The sequence below is a fragment of the Echeneis naucrates genome, chromosome 22 (genome assembly GCF_900963305.1).
Source record: "Echeneis naucrates chromosome 22, fEcheNa1.1, whole genome shotgun sequence".
NCBI lineage: Eukaryota > Metazoa > Chordata > Actinopteri > Carangiformes > Echeneidae > Echeneis > Echeneis naucrates.
Genome location: NC_042532.1, coordinates 7,954,046 through 7,978,500, shown reverse-complemented (window position 1 = coordinate 7,978,500; position 24,455 = coordinate 7,954,046). Strand labels below are relative to the sequence as shown.

At 40.0% G+C, this 24,455-nt stretch overlaps 2 protein-coding genes across 2 annotated transcripts in view; both read right to left on the bottom strand.

Annotated features, from left to right (window-relative positions):
* tiam2a (TIAM Rac1 associated GEF 2a) overlaps positions 1-3,601 on the bottom strand; it is an 84,337-nt gene extending 80,736 nt beyond the window's left edge. The window contains exon 1 of the mRNA XM_029493893.1: positions 3,555-3,601. The gene's annotated coding sequence lies outside the window, so the exon portion shown is untranslated. The remainder of the gene's footprint in view (positions 1-3,554) is intronic.
* Positions 1,911-24,060, bottom strand: scaf8 (SR-related CTD-associated factor 8). Its single transcript, XM_029493898.1, has 20 exons — positions 23,929-24,060; positions 22,933-23,016; positions 12,228-12,272; positions 11,869-12,030; positions 10,521-10,677; positions 10,273-10,400; positions 9,938-10,114; positions 9,781-9,860; positions 9,537-9,657; positions 9,132-9,263; positions 8,846-8,955; positions 8,158-8,351; positions 7,963-8,063; positions 7,537-7,650; positions 7,059-7,215; positions 6,576-6,706; positions 6,121-6,262; positions 5,993-6,040; positions 5,627-5,851; positions 1,911-5,466 (listed from the first exon to the last, which is right to left on the bottom strand). The coding sequence occupies exons 1-20, from the start codon at positions 23,956-23,958 to the stop codon at positions 3,569-3,571; spliced, it is 4,236 nt and encodes a 1,411-aa protein (XP_029349758.1). The 5' UTR covers positions 23,959-24,060; the 3' UTR covers positions 1,911-3,568.
* Positions 24,061-24,455: the final 395 nt, after the last annotated feature.

The following is a 24,455-nucleotide window of genomic DNA, read 5'->3' as shown; positions in this document are numbered from 1 at the left end:
GACACTCTGTCTCTCTCTGCTTGGCACAGATTTCCATGTGCGAATATGATATCTAGGTGTCTGGCCATGGTAGATAGAGGTTGATTTGAGTGTAGAGGCTTTGGGACAACTAATCAATAGGTTTAATCAATTTAAAAATGCAGCAGATGAGAAGCTGCAGAAACAGCCAAATCTCACACTATTAGGACCTCATCCCATTCACCACACTGCTCCTGAATCGATCTGAGAAAAAAAAAAAAAAAAAAAAAAAGGTATGGAGAGGTATATCGGGAATTAGTTTCAGCGCTCTGACAACATGAAAATACTACAAGGCAACAGTTTTCTCTGCCCTTATCTTTGTTGCTTTAAAGGAGGAGATTTGATGTGGTCACACTTAACCTGACAAACTATTATTTCTCCAACTGAGGTGGAGCACAGAAGGTAGGAGAGGAGGACACTGCAGAATCTTAGCTGTCACACACCAAAAAAAAACAAAAAAAAAACAGTCTGCACAGAGCACAATGCTGTCTGCTATACTAATGAGGAGAGCGCTGCAGTACCACACTGACCTCAAATGGTCAGAGAAGGTACTGGCATTACACTGGCACGGAAACAGGAACATTGTATCTGTTGCAAAAATCAGCCAATTGTCTTCAATATGTGCAAAATTAATTAAAAACGCTCCTCACAGTGCGATATGTCTCATTTAATACACTTCAAGTTGCTATCAGCCTTAGATTTATTTAGGTCATGGCAAAAGCACCTTCACTACTGTCTAATTTTCTTCCCCCGACAACTAAATGTATCTGACCTGCAGTCAAAACCACACATTAGCACCACCACCTAGGCCTGAACTAACAGCTAATTATTATTGCATGCCATTATGGTTTAGATAGTCTCATTATTTTACCCCCATGCTGAGGTAATCTTCACCTAAAGGTCAGGTCCGCTTTGCTGCATTTCTCTGAAGATGCTTTGGGGGTTTATATTGACTATAAACTTCAAAGACATGTCCAACCTTAGTTATTTCATTTTGTCTCATTTCCTAATTCAAGTTTACATTTGTCAGCATGTTCCTTATTCTGCTATAGATATATAATTGGTTACTGGACCTCTCTCTGTAAAGAGGATTTGTTTTTATCGCCCAAAGGAGCCCAAGCCTGCTGCTGTGTACATGTTGGTCTGTTTGAGGGCAGATAGTGGTTGATTCAAAGTCGCAGCCCTGTCAGGTCTTTGAGGGGAGGTCAGGAGGAGGCTGGACTTGGCTGACTGCCTGGGTCACTGGGAGCCAGGTGGGAGTTGGAAATGTATGGACTGAGTCATAACAGAGGACACACAAAAAAAAAAAAAACTGTAATTAGAGGTAGAGGCATTTGTGGCACTGTTCTTTTCTTTATGAAAGTAAAAAGCACAGACATGGAGTCAACAGACACCACGATGCAGGCAATTGTTCCAATAAATCCCCCTACAGAGAGGTGCTACTGGCTGGAGAATATGCACTTCCCCCAGTTTTAGCAACCAGGTCCCTGCCAGTGCAGAGGGGAGAGCCGAGGGTTAAAGGTAGCCAGCATCTCCTCCTGTCTCTGCTACATCTCCCTCAGCTATATAATCTTTCCTTTGTTCTGTTTTTGTAAATGTCAGACAGCTGCTATTTTAATAGTTTTTTTCCTTTTCTTAATTATAGGAAGTGTCCCCTGTAAGAGATGTGCCTGTTTCTCAGATTGAGCAAATAGTCCTCCAGTTTCAGTAAAAGGGTGTGTGGTTATTATCGACGCCTTTATTGTTAGTTATGAGATACAATACATCATACGTATTATGACAGTGTGGAATTGATCATCATCTTTGACACCACAAGGCTTTTCCACAGGATAAAGGTTTATATTTTTGATGTGGCTTCTTTAGTCACTGAATATTAATCAAATGTTAATCTCTTTTTTTTTTTTTTTAAATCCATGTCAGTCTACAGTCTAAACGACATATCAAGGAACCATGAAAATATGGTTATGTGATGCTTAAGATTCCCAGAATCTTTTTACATATTTATTGGTTCAAGCTACTGACATTTTTGGTTAAAATAGTTAGCATTTGTTATGTTGGGTGGATTCTGCTTTCAACGTCTCAGCAGTGTTGATGTGTTCATCAAAAGTTCATCTGATTGGGTTCCATCGGGATTCATGACAATAAGAGTGGTAAAAAAACTGATGCACCTTCAACTTTTATTCAACATCACAACTCCTGTAGTAGACATTTGGTCTTAGAGAACAGCAGACTATGGATTTCTAGTAGTATGTCTCAACAGAAAAGCACTACAAGTATGAAATGAACAAGAGACAGGAAGGTTAAAACATGGCTACAGGCCTGCATGCATAGAACAATGGAGTATATATTGTTCTTGTCTAGGTGAGTGCTGTACAATCTGCCCAGCTACCATTCAAACGGTAGGCCAGTCAATTCTGTGCAGGTAGCATTCTGTTCAGAAAGCTGTCTGAAACTGAGTTGCACGCACAGTCTGGTGTACATCACACAGTAGTGTTGGGTAGCATAATGAACGACAAATCCATTCAAAAAAGGCACAATCCCCTCCTCAACAGTCACTCAGCAAAAGCTTAGGGAAACATACAGGCTGAAGTCATCAAAACTAAAAACTACAAGTCCCACGGTTGCATCCAACAAAGTGCTCTGTGGATGGATGGTATAGCAGCAACTTGGGTTACGAGAACATCAAATCGACTGAAGTGACAGTACACCATGTGTACGAGTCTGTAAAGCAGTCATAGTTTCCACTGGTCCTGGGTCAGAAAACAGTCCTAAAGCATGTGTTTAAGACAGACAAAGCATGTTTATTTCAAACTAAAACAATATGCACCCGACATGAGAACATCCCTCTGTTCATTTTCTTTCGGCCCCCCGGCATGTCATTTTCTGTTTGTGTTCAATGTATAATTAGAAACAAATTACAGACATTTATTTTGGGGATACAACATTTTCATTTTTAAAATTTTCATTTTTTCCCAATTATAAGCAGCTGAACTGGTCTCACTGTATGCAGGCTATTTGTTCTCCTAAGAAATAGAAAGCATTATAGGACACCACAAAAGCATTCTTTGAAAACTTTGCAGCAGCATTTTAAAGAAGAAGAGACAGAAATGGGGCCAGCAACTGCCGTTTTCAAGTATCACGTTTAACTGCATTCAATCCATTGTTGAACCGCCAGGATTTCTTACTCTCTTCCATAGGAAGGTCAAGGCTTATTTTCCCCCTATACAATTGAGACATTTTGGCAGGCAATTTGATAAAATTCACCAAGCTTAGATTAATTAAAATGTGTGGGGTGGCATTACATCTTAAAAATGAAAAAGGAAATAAAATACAAACAAAATTTCTATCAATAAATCAGCTAATGAGCCTTCTATTTAAGTACACTGGCATTTGTGAGAGATAAAATCATTTTGTTATTGGCTATCAGGCAATAACTGATGTGAGTCAGTATTCATCATGTCCCGTGTGGTGGTGGTGGTGGTTTGCTGACATTAAGTACAGAGAAGAAGAGACAACTTTACAAAATGATCTTTTACCTACTGAGTGATGATTATGTCCCCTCAGTGTCTGTGACAGAGTCTACCAATGGCTGACTCGCAGCTTCCTCCATGGGCTCACTCTGTTCACTGTCTACGTCCTTAGGAGAGGCAAGCTGCTCCTGCTCTGGTTCACTTTCAGGGAGCACTGAGTCAGAAGAAGGGTCTGCAGTGGGCTCAGGAGAGGCCTCAGGTGTGGGTTCAGCCATATTGCTATTGTCCATTGCAGGTCCGTTGACCCACTGATGGTGGGGTGAGGAAGTTCCATCTTGTGTATCCTCCTCCTGATCCTTCTGTGGACTTTCCTGCTCCTCCAGGGAGTGAGCTGTGTCTTCAGGGGGGATGGCAGCTAGTGGGAAGGCCACAGGTGAGTCCTGGGGTGACACCTCGCCCAAAGGTAGGGCTTGGATTGGGGTCTCAGTGTTTGTAGAAGATGCAGCCTTTGATGGGGAATGGGCGCTGGGCTGGGTTTGTGATTCTGTTTGTGGGGGGGTCTCAGATTGTAAGGATTGCACTAGCTGGACAGGAGCCTCAGTCAACGGGCTCTGACCCCTGTTAGGTGATGGGTCAGGTAATTGAGTTGAGGATGGTGACTGCACTTGGGGTGTTTCAGTTGGAGCTGATGTTTCTGACTGGGCCTCAGGTGTAGCTGCTTGGCTCTGTGATGGAGGTGGTGACTTTATCTGAACTTGAGGCAGCTGCTGGTTTAGACCCAGGAGAGGTGGTTTACCCTGAGTTTGAGGCAGGAGTGTGGACTGGAATCTTGGCTGAATCTGAGGGTTCAATTTAAGCGGTGCAAGCAGTTTGCCTTGGTTCAGAGTAAGGTTAGGATTAAGGGGGGGAGTTGGAAGCAGAGGTGTAGGTAAAGGAAGAAGTGGTGTCCAACCCCCACGTTCTCGTTCCCTCTCACGGTCTCTGTCTTTGTCACGGTCTCTTTCGCGTTCCTCCCGGTTGCGATCTCGGCCTCGCTCCCTTTCCCTCTCCCTTTCGCGCTCCCTCTCACGGCTGTGGCGGTTGCCATTCATCTCCCTTCTGAAGTCAAAATCCCTTTCATCTCTGTCTCTTTGTCTGTCCCATGGCCGTCTTCGGTCATCTAGATCTTGATGTAATTCACTGTCAAAAGGTGCTGTGGCACCACTACTTCGGTTCCAGCCCTGTGGCCCCCCAGCAGCTCCAGCATTTCCAGGAACCCCAGCTCCTGCACCTGCTGTCCCAGGACGGCTGTCAAAGCGGTTGGGGAAGTTCTGGCCAGGTGATGGTCGCTCCTCCTGGAAACCTTTTGGGACGCCAGGAGCCTGTTGGCCTCCTCGCATGCTATCTCGTTCATCAAAGTCTCCTCTGGCTTGGTTCCAACGGTTGTCTGGAGTGAAGCCTGCAAGAGCCTGCAGACGTCCCACTAGACTGGTCCTGGATGGCTGAGTCCCTGGTGTTTGGAGCAAGGGAGGCCTTCCCCCTCCACCTGCTCCTGCCCCTCCACCACCAAGGGGCTCCCTATGCTCTGGTGGAGGGGTCCTCAGCAGGCCTGTGCTTTGCTTTTCCATTGGCGGGAAGCGGTAGTCCTGGTCTTTCCCCTCATCAGCACCAGAGGAAGTCTCATCCTCTGTCTTGGATAAACTTTCATTGGTAAGGTTTGCAGCCCTGTTGAAGGGGTCCAGTTGAGAGAAAGGAGCCCTTGCTCTGGCTTGGAGAGAACTGTCAAGGAGTCCAGCAGTCTGCTGGGCATGGCCCTGCTGCATGAGGAGTGGGAAGCGGGTTGCAGCACCAGGTTGGAGGAGGTTAGGCCGCACATCTAGAGGCAACAAGCCAGGCATTCTCTGCCCAGTCAGGCCAGACTGATGCAGCGGGTGGGTGAGGGAAGCTGTAGGGTGCATGCCAAGGAGACCCATCCCACTACGGACTGCATTTTGCATGCCTGGGAACAAAATATGACAAAAATAAATACCAAATTTCTTTTTGAGCAAACACAAATAACCTTTATGACCAAAAACTGAACAAAAAACAAACAACGACAAGTAAAAGTTACTCTGAAACAAAGACTATATTCCAGGGACCAGAGAAAAACCTGTTATCACCTTGCAGTGTCAGCTCTGCAGCAGCATCTAATCCCTCTGCAGACTGAGCCGTTTTCTCATTGGTGCCTTGTTGAGTTTGGACCCCAACTGGATTGAACACACCAGCTCCAGGGATGGTTGAGGGCATAAAGCTTCCAGGGATGGTACTGGTCGGAGGGATTATAGCACTGAAAGGTGATTCTTTGACAGCGTCTTGGTTGGAGGCCACTGAAGGCTGCACAAGAGCTTTAAAAAAAAAAAAAAAAAAAAAAAAAAAGCACACAAATTCAAAACAATTAATTCCCACAAAATGACAAACAACAATTTGCCAATTTTAAGACTATACACATGTATTAGCTATAGAAGTAGCACCTTATTAATACTTACAAGTGGTTGCTGAGGACATGCCTGCTGTCTGTGCTGCCTGCATAAAGCCTGCACAACAGAGAGCAGTTTGGTATGAGGTTCGGAATTTTTCTGGATCTGAACTTCATGTGACTGTTTGCTTCTTTTACCTGGTGGAGGCTGTGAGGCATTGAAGCCAGCTCTTATGAAGGGTGGCGGTGGCCCATAGCCGGGGGGGGGTATACCCATGGTGACAGGGAAGGTAGGGGGGACCAAACCTACGGCACTAGGAACAGCTTGGGCAACTGGAAGCTGGATGAGTGAAATATGAAAGGGTGTACCTCCAAAACATGAGTAAGTGAATCTTGTAATTTCTAACTTACATGTTACAAAGGTATTTGATTTAGACTCAGTAGCTACCCAAATTTAATGAAGCCAGTCCTACTTACTATTAAGAAAGATGCACTGTCAAACAAAGATTAGAAAGATGTTAATTAAAAAAAAAAAAAAAAAAAAACAACTACATTGACTGGCAAGAAAAAAATTTAACCACTGGATTTTTGTGCACTGTAGCGCTATCTCTCCCACTATCTCTCCATAGATTGTAACAGACGCTGTTCAGTACCTGTACAGGCATCATGGTAACCTGCTGGTTGTAGGTCTCAGTCTGGGCATTGGATACTGCTGTAGTCTCTGCGCTTACTGATTGACTTGAAACTTCCTTTGCTGGCTCAGCATTCTTGGCAGCTTCCCACTCTGCAGAAATGGACCAACCATTCAAAAGACATCCAAAATGATACCTAACCTAACCTAAAATTATTAAGCCATGTTTCTCCATTCAAATTTTTGTCTCCATTTTCCGATCTGGGTGGTGGTTCCTGATGGGATTTCTTAAAGGATTTTGTGGATTACCATAACAAAAGAAACTGAGGGAATGAAAACTAATCCAGTAACATGATCAAATGCCAAGAAGTGCCTGTGTTTGGATATCTGCATTCATTATGTGTGTACAAACAAGCCCGCCCTGCTTATATTTGAACAAGCAATCCATCTGAGTCAATAGACTTGTTGTAGAAGAAACAAGTTAATAAGTAGCGTTTGTTCTCACCGTCATTGACAGTCTCTTGGTCAATGATTCCTCCTTCAGCAAAGCCATCTAGATCATCCACCTTAACCTTCTCCCAGGGTATGTAGGTGACACCCAGGTCCACATCCCAAAACTGCTTGTACTCCTGTTTAACGCCCTTGTTTAGAGCCCACGCAATCTGGGACAGACAGACAGACAGACATGTATTCACGGTGAGCATTTTCCAAAGTCTAAACTACCTCAGGATATAGCAAAGGTCAAATGAAAATTGCATTAGAAACTTGAAAGATTACTGTGTTTGTCATGTGTACAGTAAGAAAAACATTTCTCTGTACAATGAAATTCTTTTTTGTTGTCCAAAATGAATGTCAAACAGAGAAATTAGATAAATAGAATAAAAAAATATGATTGAAAAAACAGCAAGAGATATGCAGTACTATCTAGTACTACTATATTGCAGGAGTACCCCAAAAAAAATTTAATTATTCAGGACATGCACCTTGATGACCTTTGAGCCAATCTTATAGGAGCCTGTGCTGAGCTTCTGACGGGCACGGTAAGCATCTTGTCTGTGGACCATACAGATGTAGGCGCAGCCTCTAGGAGGGATCATCTGCAGAGACAGATAATGTTACATAGGAGAAGGAAAGGTTACACAAGACATGGGCATGCAACAGAGAATGAAAAAGAAAGGAGGTGAGGTCTGAGAATGTGCAAAACTGAGGGGAGAAAGAAAAAAAAAAAACAAACAAAAAAAAACAAAACACTGCACTCAGGACAGTGACCAAGAAAATGGTAGACAGAACAGCCTTTTAATGCTGACCATATGGTAATGACTGAGTTCTGAATTTGAAGATTAATACAATGCAAGAATTGGCTAATATGTAGTAACTTAAGAGGGTTAGTAGGCGGTGAGTATACTTACATTGATAGACTCAATCTGGCCAAATTCTTCAAAAAGGTTGGTAAGGTCTTGCTGAGTAGCTTTTTTGTCCACTTGACCTACCCACAGAGTTGTGCTGCATACTAGATAGATTTATTAAAAAAAAAAAAAAAAAACATTACAAAATGACATACAGAAAATTAACAATGAAAAATTTCAATGGCAACTGTTTCTTACCACTCAGTGTCTTGGATCGTATAGGCGGCAGTCCTTTCTTCTGGCGCTCTTTCTCTCGCTCTCGGGCACGTCTCTCGCTTGAGTAAGACCGTGACGACTTCCTCTTGCGATCTCTGGAACGTGAGCGGGAACGCTTACGGTGCTTACGTTTCCGTGAGCCAGAGCGAGATCTGGACCTCCTCCTTTTGGGAGACCTTCAGAAAGAACACAGGAGATTTGATGATTTATCATGTAATATTGGTGGTGTGCTGCTTTTGAGGATTGACACCCATTTTAAAAAGCCTTAATTGTACTGAACTGAACTTAAGCAGAGTTTAAACATGAAAAACAAAAAAAGGGAGGGGAAAAAATAACAAAATAACTCAGAAATTCAAGTACTACATTGTCTGGAATGATTTCTGCAAATATAGTAAAAATTTGAATTGTTCCAAGTTCACAAAACACATTGAGACAAATAATAAACATTCTTTCCCAATTTAAAAAGGGACAATAAAAAGCTCTCTGTGGTTTCTGCTGTCATGTCATCATTCTGCTGTTATGATCAGGATCATTTACACAAACATCAGTCAAAACTGGTTCCAAACCTTTTTTTTTTTTTGGGGGGGGGGGAGAAAAAAAAAAAAAAAAAAAAAAAAAAAAGAGTAGTTTCTATCAAAATACTAAGCTTTCAGAAATAAGTATAACTGACCTAGAGCGTGACCTTGAACGTGTTCGGGAGCGTGTGCTAACTGTCTTCTTTTCCTCTGCTTCAAAGATCTCTTCTTCCATTCCATCTGGGCCCTCATCAAGATCCATATCCTTAAAAAAAAAAAATAAAAAAAAAATTCCAACACAGGACCGCTCTGTAACTCTAGCTAAATCAACATTGCCTTGTAGTGTCCTGATACTGAGACAGCACTCACAGCATTTACAAAAGTAAATAAACAATTCCACAGCTGTGCAAGTTCAGGTTATGGCCCACACATCAATCTTACCTGTTGCTGGTTGTCTATGGAGTCATCCAATTTGTTCTCTTGCTCAGGAAGCTGTGGCTGGCTGCTGCTCTGAGCAGTCACAACAGAGTTCTCTTGCCCAAAGATTGAATCCTGCCCCTCTATGCTCATGGCCTGGAGGAAGAAAGAAGTATATTCAAAACCAGTCTTTTATTAAAATCATCTACATAGGTAGAAGTTTAGATAATACTTGATATCTTTTTTTTATATAAACCAATTATTGTGTCATTGTGGAAAAACATGAGCGCATTTTATTTTAATCATCTAGCAAAATTATCCAGAAGGGTGAATTCATTGAAGATTAAATGTTAACCCAGGATATCGTAAATTGAAACTGACACTATAAGTGCTCTATGAAAACAGTCTACATATATCTGAATGATCTACCTTCTGTTGGTGCTGCTGGTGCTCTAGCAGCTGCTTCTGAAACTGCTCCAGGTTCTGCTGTTGTAGCTGCTCAGCTAACTGATGGAAAAGTGAGCTGTTGATAGGCTCAGACACCATTGGCCTGAAAGTGGTCAAAAGCTGAATTAGATCCAAGCATTTACTGGATGTGCGCAACACAGTGATGGGACATGAACTTTGGATCATTAAGCAGTTGCTGATCGATGATAAAACACACTGAACTCACAGCTGAGACGATGAAGTGTCCTTTTTAGAGTCTTCGCCACGTTCAGAATCATTGCCAAAGTCAAATGGACCCAAAAGTTTCTGCCACAAATACACCAGACAATCTTATTAGATTCTTTGGGAAACAAGAAACTAACAGCTGCTGACTCAGGTCATACCTTATTAAAAGAGGAAACCCTCTGCTCCAAAGGGTTGAGGCTGTTGGCAGTAGCAGCCGCAGTGAGTTGTGCTGTCAGAGCTTGCAACTGCACCACAAGGCCAGCATCCAGAGCCTGCAGCAAAGATGGCTGAGGCTTCTGCTGTTGCATTTGTAGACTCTGTACCAGTTGCTGCAGCTACAAGTGATAATACAATGTTCTTTGAAACGATTGAACAGGTTAGGAATAGTCTAGCAATACATCAATAAGAATCCAACAGTGCTCATCATTTATTTATTATTAAAAACATTTAAATTGTTTAATAACAGAGACATTAAGTGGGCATGCATGCTAACCTGTTGTCCTTGGGGACTCTGTAGGATCTGTGCCACAGCAGCCACAGTGTCTGTGTTGGTAATTTGGGAAGCCCAGTCAGGCAGACCCTGAACTAAATTGGCTGGGGTGGCTGGGGTGGCTGGGGTACCTGGATGCACAGAGAAACAGATTTTGTTTAATAAAACATTAAGGACCCATACCAACTGGAGATGCCAAAGAAGTTATATACAGGGTATCTGTGGGTATTTCACTGTGTGTGCTGACTGACCAGGCGTCGTGTTATTGACTGCAGCAGCACTGCTGGGCATGACAGGAGTGACACTGGGAGGTGGGATTCCTGCTGCCATGTCCAACAATGGCTGGATGATGTCACTCTTGAAGACAGCATTCTTTTGCCACAAGTTAAGGACTCGCACTATCTTACTCTACAAACACCAACACAGAGAGGCAGCAGTGAGATAACAGTGAACTGTGAACAAAGACAACAGAACTTAGACCAAGAAAATGAATAGATAACCCAAAAACCAAGAGTCAGAGTTGAAGGCCAGAAATGGAAGCGATAATTATGGTTAAAAATTTTGTTTTTCAAATTATTAACATGTTTGAGTTCTGCTACAAGACATTTCAGCTGCAAAGTCTCTAGTGCACGCCATAGCTGAGCACTTTAGATTTGAAAATGCAGTTTCAAAACCAGATCTGAAAAAGTTGGATTCAGTTTTTCAGCTCCTCAGTTGGATTTGTACGTCACAGATCCTAGCAACCAATCCCATAGATTTTCTTTCCCAGCTCATTTACATAATATATGCAAAGACTGGAATATGTGAGAAACGTAAAACAGAAAGGCAAACCCTTGCTCTATGTTTGGGTGTGGAGAGGCTAATCATGATACCAGCCTTCATCTTCTACCAAAGGATCATACCACGCGGGAGAAATGGTTGCAATTTATTTGGAATGATAATGTCCCCGAAAACATTCCAGCTAAAACGCGGGTCTGCAGCAAGCATTTTGAGGACAGCTGCTTCTTGAACCTGGCACAAAAACGGATGTCATGAACGGACATCTTGAAGCATGATGCTTTTCCGAGCGTTTTTCCTGGGGTTGCGACAGCGGTTGAGAGTTGACACAGCGCACCGCTGTTACCGAGCAACTCGGATCAGGCAGCGGCGGTGGGCGGGCGCAAGTCTGAGGTATTTGCATACTCATGAATATTCATAAAACCTGGATTTTATTTTTTTTTCTCAATGAGAAAGAAATAGACATAATTTTAGCCTCTGAGAGCTTTTTAAACAAATTTTTTGTGGGAAAGCAATTTCAATCAAAAAAAAAAAAAATAGAGCATTTTTACGCATTTTAAATTTTTGGTTTGGGGTCTTTAGCTGCAAATCTTGGAATTGTTTTTCATCAGTTCAACACCAATTCCTAGTATCAGCACATGATGTTGAAAGACAGACAAAAATCAACCCAAATAAATTAAATGTGACTCCACTGCCAATCCCTGCTTTATTCATCAAATCACTATACATCAAAATGTCAAATATCATCCCTCAATTAAACATGACAAGCCAAGAAAATTAAAAGACAAAGATGAACACAAAATCTATCAAAAATAGTCTGACCTTATCATCTGAAGGGCAGCGATAGAGGTGCTGAAACGTCACGATGATATTCTTGCTAAAACGAGGCGCGAAGACATCCTTTTCTGTGCCAAACTGGTGTCGTGACTGTCTAACAATTGAGTCAATGACGTACAGCCCTGGAACCTTATATTCTGGTTTGCACTGTGGAACAGAAATAGACAGCTGGTGTTAGGATATTATATAAAACACTCAATTAGTCTAGGGTCTTTCATGCATTACTTAGGTAATACACAGATTAAATAAACTTACTCATCATCCAAGTGTACGTTATGGTTTAAAATCACAAAATTTGATTGCATTTAGATTGTTTAGGTTGTCTCTTATGTTAAATGGCTTACCTTTTGAATGAATTTTTCTACACTCTGGACAACATGCTTGTAAAACTGAAAGAGAAAATAACAGTTTAAGTGAGAACATCAATTTCTCTGAGTAGGATTAAATACCAACAGCTCTTTAAGCTTGTGAAAATCAAGGTGAATGGGATGAAAAGTACATTACATTAGTTACATGTCGACAGTTCTTTTAAACAGTCCTTCATAAGAAAGTTTCTGTAGCTACCCCCTGTCCACTAAATACCCCTCTAAACAACACCACCATCCATTACCACCAGTGAAGAGCGGGGTTGACAGCTGTTCATATTGTGAAAATGTTGATGCAAAAAATAGCTGTAATAAATTACCTTCTCAACTGTTCCATCCTTGTTTAGGGTCTTATGAGTCATGACTATGATTATTGGAGGCACATTTTCCTGCTATTGTTGCCGCTTAAAAGAACAAACAAAAATCCAGGGTCTTTTTTTTTTTTTTTTTTTAAATGGAAGTGGAACAATCAAATTACCAAAAATGTAATTTACAATAGAGATAAATTCAGTGAAGCAAGAAAATGAGGATCCTTGGAGGAAAAAAAAAATGTTAATGAATGAATGAGAGGCTTGCTACATTCAAACCACGTAGTGTTTGAATTAGTAAAAAATCATATTTAATCAAAGTCATCTGCCATTAATTAACAGCAGAAGACCACAGATAAATGAATGTTAATGATATTAACCTGATGAACAGTGGTTAAACAATGATTATGAAACTGAAAATTTGTTTTATGAGACAGAACAAGCACTACATAACAACCCACTGGGAGTGTCAAAGGAAAAACATAGGAAGCTGCTAATTATGGAGGGGGGGGAGGAAAAAAAAAAAAAGTTATGGACCTGTTTTTGATAACATGTTTCTTTCAAGTGCATGGGATGAGAACCTTTGCATTTAAGCTGTAAAGAGTCTGTGGTACAGTTATGTACACGTACACACACACTTAAAACATTGCTAAGTGATGAGCACATCATTTGAGAAGTTTTCCTAAGTGTTGTACAGAGGCATTATCCAGTGTGCTGAACTAGTTTTATTGGTTCTTACAAGGTTAAGTTGAAATAGAGAAGACAAGGCACTGTGCAAGTAAAGAGTATATAGAAAAGAATGCGACAAAAAGAGTCCAATGGAAGCATCTTATCTATAATAAGCTAGAGCATGAAAGAGACAGCTAAAGCAAAGTTAGAACCCCTTAAATTGGTTCAGTCTGTCAAAATGCTATCTGAGACAAAAGTCAGATGAAGTAACACTGTTAATTAAGCTCACAATCACCCTCTGACCCCTTGAGAGGCATCTTAGGGGTGGATTCGCCCTAATTTCTCAAAGTTTATTTCAAGCTCTGTTAACACGTTTTATCTCAGAGATGATGTACACCTTGTGTCAGACTGGGTTATTGCCCATAGAAAGATGCTGAGTCTTACAACACAACCACCTTGACTCGCAGGTATGTCTGCGTAGGCCAACTGTGAATATTTGACCTAAAGTTTGACTTAAACACAACACAGTGCCTAAATCCATCAGTTCATCTCAGATAAAACTGACTTATTATGTTTTACAGCCCTGGACTTGATAAGGTCAAAAATATGCAACTCTGGTCCAGCAATCATACCATAATGTTAAAAAGTAGAAAAATGTATGTCAAAATGCCAAGTTACAAATCTACTGAAAGTATTACACATTTGGCTTTACATATAACAGTAAAATTTTAATATGATCAAGCAGGCTTTCGTATATTTTGCAAATCACTATCTGGAAGGACTTTGACCTGAACTTCAATTAAAGCAATGTGTAACTGGATTTAAACAAATAAAAACCACTATATACACCTGTAGTGCAGTCTCATTTGAAGCTCAAGTTTTACCATCATCCAGTAGATGGAGACAAAGTGCAATAGACTGAAAATTGAGTTTATGGCTCTTCATGGCAGGGAAAAAAAATAAAACCAATTTGGTATTTCAAATTAAGCTCAAATATGTTGGATAAAAAGCTGTCTGTATGCATGTTTCTCATAATAAATTAGGGATTGCATTTAAGGCAGTTAAGTGTTATCAATTGAAAAGAAACATGCCTACATGATGACCCCCCCAAAAAAGAGAATTTGTTCCTTGTCTAGTAACTGCCATACTAATGCATCTATAATCACCTTTCAAAGAACTTTATAGTTGCAGCAATCTTAACAATAAACATTCAACAGCATTCCATACCTTAATCAAAAGGAAAGAAAATGAAAAGAAAAAGAAAATGTCCAGGGAAACGGAGCATTAAGCCCACAACTGGTGATAAGTTTTAAGTCTGAGAAACACCAGACTGAAGCATTTTCTTTCCAAGTCAGCCTTTCACAGACTCAAACAAACTATGGTATTTATGTGTGTCCATTTACATTGGACACTGTAATGTAGCCTCAAAAGATTAAAAAGGCACACTTGTTATTTAACACAGAGAAAGCTAAGTGTATCCAGTAACATTTGTAGTATGTCAAATTTAAAATCATTAACTCACAACGCAATTTGCCAAATACTGAGTAACGTGACATGGGACCAACCAATTTGCTAATTGCCACAAGATTTACTTAAGCCTTACTGTCATTAACTGAAAACATCTGATACTCAGTCCAAGAACTCAAAAAGTGCCTTAAATAAAGAGCCCTTGTCTATGACATTGTTAGCAACATGACCCTTAAATACCCTTGAGTAAACAGATGTTAACACTGAGTATATAAAAGTGAAATAGCCCCGACAAGCCAATTACCATGTGATGCTGAAGGCCAACAGATATTAACAGATAAAGAGATGACATCTTGATGATGAAAGGGGTAGTGAAATATTGGCACACATTAGCTATTAAAAATTACACAGTCAGCATATGGAAAGCCAGTCTAACCTAATCTGGTAAAGCCAAAATACACATTATTAATTGAAGAGTCATTGTCAGCAAGTTTATCATGGTAAGAATGAACAAATAAGGAAATACTCTTCAAAGTACCTGTTTCACTGTGGAATATCATAATTAAAAGAATTCCATGGTAAGTATGAAATAGCCAGCTATTTGATAAATGCGAATCCACAGCTATGTTCCCATTTTAAAAACTGGGATAATTGGTGTTAATGTTATGTTATAAATGGACAACCCATTTTAGTTTATAACCCGGTTAGATATATAGAAGATGCAGATTTGCTGGCTTCAGAAAAGCAAAGGTAAATTGCCAATTAGATACATACTGTTACATTCTTATTTTAAAACAGTATTTTATACTTATCTCTAAGCAAGCATTTCAACTCTAAGAAACTATAGATGATACTACATTGCTGAAAAGGCCTAAATACTTGTATGTCTGAAGACTTTTTTTCTTACATACAAATATTATTGGTTGTACTCATCTGATTAGCTACAGGGGAAAAAAAAAAATACTACAAAAACAACTACAATTAGTGTTTACAACGATAACTTCACTGAACAGGAGCTGCTAGCAAAGACAACGTGGCGAGTATGACGTGTAATTTGTCATTTATGTTGCCTTGACGACTGGAAATCAAGGCTGATAAAAATCCCACTGGGAGCAGGCAACAGTATGTGATCATTTCCACAGGTCTCTGTCTTTGCCCATCTACAGTATAATGCAACACTGGAGTTATCAGGCAGAGGCAGCTCCTAAATGTATCCTGATAACCTTGTGGCTTTAAGTGACTAATCGGGCCATGGGAAAAACCAAATAGAAGGGGAGAAAGTTGTTATACAGCACATGGCAACAAAACCATCAGCTGGACAGACACTGGCAGGATTCCTCTTCACACAAACAAGTGAGTTTATCCCTAATCTGGGCTCATTTGAGAATTTTTTTTTTTTTTGGTAAGACAAAGAAAAGGTACCTCTTAAAGCAACTAAGGGTTGCTAAGTTCTATTAACTATTTCTAAGATGCGTGATGTTTTTTGTAAATTCTGTGTAATCACACAAGTACTGAGAGAGAAAGCGATGAGGAAAAAGGGTAACCATTTTCAAAACAGTGGTGATTCGAACAATTCAAACTTAGTTTAGTCATAAACAATCTAAATTATGAAAGTGAAATAAAATGTATATCCATCAATTTTAAATTGAATTACATTCTGAGCATTGTTCATTTAACATGAATAGCAGTTCAAACAAGCACTTGATCCCTCAGCAAGTAAAAACAGCATGTATGTTGCAATAATGCCTGGAATGATTTATTTCTAATATAAAGCAGTACAGTGGAGCAGGTTACTATCAAGAGCAAGTTGAAAACTCAACATTTTACAAGGAGCAAATACCTCCCAGTTCCTACAAACCAAACATAACCTCACCCAGTGATAAGTCTACACTACTCTTTAACAGTAATCTATAGCTTTAAAGAAGGGAGAGGGGAAAAAAAGTCAGCACACATCTCAAACTGTTGAGAGTTGAGAAAAATAAATAAATAAATTCTCAAAAGCAGACATTTTGCTTTGTCAAGTAGGAAATGCACAAATGTAACTGCTAACATTGCAAATAACTATTTTAACGATCCACTTTTGGGGCCCTAGTGCTGTGTATGCTGCCTCACTGATGCTGCTTAATGGGACACGAGTCCGTCTCACTTCTGCTTTCATAGGTTAAAACGTATGGTGTATTTACCAAAAAAAAAAAGTCTGTGTGCAGAAACAAAATCTAATCCACCAAATTAGATGGAAACACCTGACGGAGTTTCTTTGAGTTCTCTTTACAGACTATTCTAAAAATTCAGCTTTTCTGTGCTTCTTGATGCTTAAAATATATTGGCAAATTGCTATTTTCTTGAGTTCATTATCAACCACTCGTTTGCACACCGATTCTGTTTTTACCTTCAAATACGAAGAATATTTGCCAAGCTGTCCTGAGTGAGAACTGAAAACTAGTTGCTTTTCTTCTTGAAGAATGAAACAAATGTGTTTGGATCCACAGGGACATCAGACCATCTTAAGAGCTTTTTTATATATGGTCGCACAAAAAACTATTATGAATTACAAAGAAATACACTGCACAAGTCACATGGCTTTTAAAGTGTTGTTCAACAAGTGGCATGAGAAAAGGAAAAATATGCACCTCATCACTGCTCATAAAATGTCCATTGAGAAGAAATTAAAAAATAAAGGCCAAATTAAATCCTGTGTGGAAAAGTGCCTTCATATCATTGCCACTAGACCAGAGGTGGGTAATTCAATCAAGTGCACTCTCACCATGCCAGCATTTCAAAATAAAAGCTGATTTAAATTATTTTATTTGTATCTTCAGCCCACGTGTGGGCATTATGCGGCTTGCAGGCCAGATCGGACAGGCACAATTGTTGAAGACCAAACCTTTTACTTATGATGCTAAAGATTTGCTTCATAAGGCAAACAGTGCAGTTTTTCTTGATGTCATGGGCCGGAAGAAGACAAAGTAGACTAGACCAAGTTTGAGCCGTATGCAGCAATAATCAGTGATCAAGCAGATTTAATTTTAAATCCCTAAACAGGTCCTAATAAACATTCACAAGATATTTAAGAGTATTAAAAGTATATTTAAGACTAAACTTTTTTTTTTTTTTTAAGAGTAAACAAGAAACTTGTGACAAAAAAAGAAAAAAAGTGATTAACCCCCTAAAACTAACAACAAACTTCAAACTATCACCACTCCCTAACGACAAACTTTTGCCCTGCCCTATGTGCCCAATAGATAATATCTAACTAGGCCCATGAGTAGTGATAGCTAACATGTCTTTGGGGTCATCAGGTGGGAACGTCCTTTCACCAGTGTTTCGTCTAGTTAGGCCCACGACACCACCAGGAGGCTAGATAGTGAACACTAGCCTCCCAGACTTAGACTGTAAATGCAAAGTGGACTCAGAGTCGTTCTATTTTTTTAGTGAATAGAAGACACCATGTACGGTAGCTATCTTATTCAAGAAATATTAAAGTGATGACAAAAAGTGAAAAACTGCATTTTTGTATCGCACAAGAAAGGATGAACAGATGCTTATACCTTCAATTTAAGACATGACTCCAACTTACACCTGTAAAAAACAGCCATTAGATGGCAAATAGATAGCATCAGCATTGTCCATTATTGCTGATGATACTGTTGTAATCGGTGCAAGCAGTACGTCACTATAGGGTTCAAGTTATATTACTAGCTGTTAGATGGCAGGTTACAATATCATTAAAAGGTAGTCACAAAGCCTTTATGTCCAACAGACACAGGAAACATTGGCTTAGGTGGGTTGTATTTACTGCTTGCGCTTTGCCTTAGATCTACAGATATTCAATCTTTGCGACTTTAGAGAAAACAATAATGGGAAAGGTTCTTGTGAAATCAATCACTGGCCAAAATATGGACATAGGGAGTCAGGGATGTCGGCAGCATCCAGCAATAATTTCAGATTATGATGGCTTTCATCTTTCTATTGCAGGGGAAATAAATAGACACGTACTAAAAAGACAACATACTAAAGACAACACACAAAGAAAAGAGATATAAATATATATCTGAAAAGATGCTATCTTGCACTTAATCAGGTCCTAGTTGGACAACGCTGGCCAAATAGGTTACTACTACTACTAATGTGACTGATATGTTTGGTCCAAAACCACGCATCACTGAGTGACTTCATTGATGGTCAACCTAAGTGTCTTTTACACAGGACAAGACAGTGAAGACAAACATCTGCTTTTGTGTCAAAGGATACAACTCACACTCTGTGTCTTATATCTAACATAGTACTTGGGTGAAAACAAAAGGCTTTCAACCTTTTCCATTTCAGTCACAGCAGTCATCATAAGTAGACTTGCCATCTGCCTAGCACACTGCTATTACACAAACATGGCTACACCTTCCTCTGACAGTGATCTGCATTCTCCAAAGCTTTGATACCAATTCACCAACAAAAATTTTAAGCACAGAGGCTCCAGCACTTTAATGACCACCAACCTCATGGTGATCACCGTTACTATAACCATTATTCAGACAGACACAGGATAAGGAATGAAACTAACATTACCTGCCTCATAGTAGCTGTAACTGTATATCAGGACAGACTGTGCATCTAATGAATGTTAACAGCAATGCAAAATAGACAGCATCACTGATCACTGACATTTGAAGCCAAATTATGAAAAGCAAAAACATCAAAACATGACTGTCAGATAGGTTAGAACAGAAACAACAGCAGTTCTGTGGTAAGACCAAGCCAAACTTAACTGATTTCAGATTATAGAGTGCAAGATGCTGCTTTGAAAAATAAGGCATCAAATGCCTTATTTGACTCTGCTCAATCAATAAACTGCTTTGCTATTGTTCTCTTGGCTCGCAAAAAAAAAAAAAATAAAAATAAATGGAGGAAATAAACTGAGACGCAATGAGTGGAAGTAACTGAATTCAACACTACAGTCTGTATGGGCTGGTGGCATAGAGTCTATGGATGAGACTAATGAGATATCAGCAGTTGAGACTGAAGCCTTTAAAGCCTTTTCACACTAAAATGAAGCCACATTGCATGAAGCATTGCTGCTATGTTATTCAGAGTTATGCAATGAGAAAACTGTGGAGGATCTGTGAACTGACCAATAATTACTGTGGTGGTATTCTCTCAAGTAAGTCTCAAAGCTTCTGCATGAAGTATACATATATTCTGAATCTGAACTTCACAACAACTACTGCAATGCACAATACGAAGTTACAAACAAGTGCTGTGGTTTAATTATTAAGAAATGTCAAAAGATAACCAGACAAAGGCAGAAATGCTGTCTGACAAGAATGGACCTTCAAATTCACAAACAAGACCTCAAAAGCAACATCAACCAGCTGACAACCAGAGAAAGAGAGCACACAGTGGCAAAAGAAACCACCTGCCTCTCTGGGTGCGTGGGAGCACATTAAGTTTAAATTATTTTTGTCTTCTTCCATCTTCCTTGTGAAACAACCCATACTCCTACCTAAGCTGGTTAGGGATTCTCTTATCTCTTTGTAACTCTCTCCACCCCATCCTCCTCCTTCACTTTCAGTGCATTGGGGGAGCTGGGAGAGCTGCTGAGGGAAGGGGAAACAGGTGTTATTCACAGGCAGCAGAAGGCACAGTAACTACACAAGCACAACAGGTCCTTCAGAAACAAGATTGCAGGACAAGGAAACACAATATCAAAAGACCCATCATTAAGGGCTGGAGTCCTTGATTTGTGTGGTCAGGCCCTTGACCATGAAATGTGTGATATGTTATGAGTTTATTAAAAACATTCTCGCACTTAGCCTTCAAAATCCCAGAAAAAAAAGAAAAAAAAAAAAAAAAAAAAAGGTAAGCAGTTTTCTCTTCAAGTGAACAACTATAAATGTGTACGTATACTCAGTCTCTCTTGCTGATGACATTTAAATATTTCACATTATAGACAAAAATGTACTTACTGGCAAATAAGGTAACATAAGAGGGTACCATTCCTAACAGAATATTTTTATTGACACGTGGGACAGACTTTGAGGCCCAAAACAAGTCTTCTGAGATGGACTTCCGTTTTTGAATACATTATGTTTGTCACCTTAAGGAAATTGTGGTGGCATGTAAATGCTGTGCACGAAAACATTTCTACAAACCTACTAAAGATACAGTGATGACTTAAATTGGCATTTAGTTACTGCCTCTGTTCAACTGCATCTGAAGCTGCAACATATCTTACAGAGAACTTCAAAAAGGAAGAGAGTGGTGCTTTTATGCATGTTTGCATGCATAAAAGCTATTACTTTGAAATACAGCTATACAGCTATTACTTTGAAATTGGTTCACTTAAGTTTACAAATGTATTACTTTTATGATCTTTTAATCTCTACTAACTAAATAAAACCCAAACTGCACATTCAGTCCTAAACTTATGATTGGGATTTTCTGCTGTCACTGTATGGTGAAGCCGTTGTTTAGGCATAGGTAACTGTCTACACAGGCCTCCAAATGACTCACATGGCACTCTAGTTTACATGTATAAGCGCAATCCCAAGAGTCAGACTTCAGTGTATTAGGCAGCAAGTGGTGCCCAAAACAGCTGACCATAGAGCAGTAAAAGAATCGGAGCACTCAGTTTTTACCATAATACAGACGTGAAGCTGCCTTTGTGACAGTGTTACAGCACTTTCAATCATTTGTTTTTAGTAATACCGTTTGAAAGATGGCTTCCATGCTCTGGCATACATAAGCAATCCTGCTGTTCACATATTCTTTATCTAACTTGGTTTACAACCACAACAGCAGCAGCTCACATTTAATACAATTAGACAAAGACACTATGAGATTTAACATGTTACAGATGGTAAAACACTGGTGGACATTGTTAATCATATGGTGGCCTGGCTTTGTTTATACTGTTCTTGTATAGCACTTTGATGAGTTGCATCATTAATGTTTTGTGAAACATCTGCTTTTCCTTTTAGTGAAAAATGAAGCCATCAAAACAGCTGCTGTGAAAAGGGTTACTGCCATACCTACGGTTAATGGTGCAAAATGCTCCATTTACTTTTATGATGAAAATATCTTAAAATTCAAATCCAAATATTCTTTTGCAATAGCAAGCTCCTCAAATCCCGTATTTGAAATCCTCTCATGAAGACATGTCAGACCAACAGATCTTTCAGATTGAGCTACATCACAATGCACCAATGATGAAACTTGACAAAAAGAAAACCGTAAACTTCAATGGGCAAAAAGGTAAAGCTGTTCTATTATAAGCCTCCTCTAACAGTTTTGGGGTCTCATACATTCACCAGTTAACCCAATAAACTGTTTTTCCACATGCCTTTCTCAAAAGTCCAAACCACATGCAACTGTCTACTGGGATTTTTGTAGAACCTGACAAAAATCTAGATCACAACACCAGCTGTTGTATTGTTTTAAAGTGACAATTTTTCCAGATATGAGAAAATACAGTCATCAAAAATTTTAATTTCTATAAAAGGCCTTCAGTTTAGTGGAGGCCCAAGTTATTTCAATCACAATTTGAAAAATAAATAAAACCAAATTGTGCACAAATGTTCCAAAATAACATAGGATGTTAAAAACAAAGCATTAAATGATGTTGCTTAGTAATGGAGCCACTCACTTGTATTAGTAGAGATGTGTCCAAAGCTGGTCCTGGAGGACCACTGTCCTGCATGATTTTGATTTTTCCTGCTCCAAACACACCTGATTCAAATAAGTGGCTCCTTATCAGACCTCAGCAGAGGATGATGATGAGCTGATCATTTGAGTCAGGTGTGTTGGAGCAGGAAACACCTAAAACATGCAGGACACTTGCCCTCCAGGACCAGATTTGGACACCTCTGTAATAGTATATTTAAAAAAATAAAAAAAAAATTAGGGCACAGAGCCAATGGCAAAGTAATTTTCATTTTCCATCATTGGTTGTATCCATCCATCCATCATTGGAGCATATCTAAATGTTTAATTATCACTTTTTTGTATTGTTTAAATAACAGAAATTTGTGGAATAGATTCCCACTTTAGGTTTGATGCGTTTCCTTCAGCTGTAAATGGCATCCCACTTATTGCTTTCCAGGTTCTCGCAGCACAATGTATTAGAATACACATGAACAGGTGTCTTTGGGGGAATCAGCTTGACATAAGAATTGCAGAAGAATTCCCTTGCGTGGCCAGTTCTTTATTCCCCTTTACCCACCCAGCCTTGAGGACTACATACTTACTTTTATAGCTTTGATTCCAGACTTGGTGATCTGAGTCATCTTGGCCTTGGAGATGGGTGGCTTGTACTCATTCAGTGAGTACAGCTGAAAAACAAAACACAAACATCTTTAATCACTCAATACATTTTAAAGCACAGACCTTCATAACCATTCGTCACTACTGTACAAACAAGCAGTACTCCTGTGCATCCTCTCCTTGCAAGCTTGGACCATGCAAAACGTCTATTGCGGTTGTTGGTGCATGTTAGTAAACAAGGAGTCACCAAGTTCATAATAAGTGGATGTAGAGAGTGGACTGCAGATAAATTGGTTTATTGAAAATAACCATTAACTGCTGTCAAATGTAGGACTTCTTGGCCATTGCTTGTGAACTGTGGAGAGTGGCACTGACTGACTCCGCCAGAAGGACAGCCAAGGCTGAAGTATCGCTGCAGACAATGATGGTTGCGTTACTCGCTGTAATAGCTAGCTTTCCGTTCACCTACCAGCATAAATGCTTGGTTACCTCATGTCATTTACATGCCGTGAATCTGCACACCAGGAAGCTAACGCTAAAAGTCAATGAGACTTGAGTAAAATCGTATTGACTACATGGAAAGTAGTCGTGAGCTACGGATGTTTCCCCCACGCCCGTGTCGGCTCGTTACCAAGTTATCACGCAGCTGAGGCGGCTTTGCTAACTTGTAGCTAGCTTGCTATTAGCCGTAAATTTAGCACGGCCCAGGTGAAGTTGTTATCATACTTACTGTCAACTTAGTGCGATATGTCCGACGTACTCTAATTTCGGCTACAGACTGGACAATCGACGTGAACTGGATGTAACAACAATGTTATCGCTGTATTGTTGTGAACAGACAGCGGCCTTGTCCCAGGCTGGCCCCTCTCTCATTTTCTGCTACCAGATGCTAACGCTTGCTAACTAGCTCCCGTGAATATGAACTTGAAAACATTTTTCTGCCGTCAGCGCTGAATATTTTGCAGTGGTTACACACAAACCTCGTTGTTAAATGCTTTTACGGCCTCCATGGTGTAGTCTTCTGGTTCACAGGTGGCTGTAAATATTTACAGATAGCTCCGCGGTAACCGGTTCAGACATGCATGCTCGACGTTTGGTGAGATGGAGGAGACTGCCAATATGGCGCATAACCTCAACTGCAGTCAGCAGAGGGCGCGGCGACCCCTAGTGTCAGCGTGGCGACACCGCAGCTCAAACTATCCCTGCTGCTGCTTTCAGGGGTCTACAGAGCATTTAGGTTTTTTCAAAAAATAAAATCAGATGCTTTTTTCAGTCCATAGTTGAAGTATCTTTGGGAGGGATGACATCCCAGGCCTTCTTGGATGTGCCACAACACTTTTAGCACACCTGGAGTTTGGAAACTTCCTGCCATTCCTTGCAGAGCCTCAATTGCAGCCAGTTTGGATGGGGAGCAGCAGTAGACAGTCATTTTCAGGTCCCTCCAACATGCTGGATTGGGTTTATATCAGCTTTCTCTGGCTTTGTCCAAAAACACTCCATCTTTGTC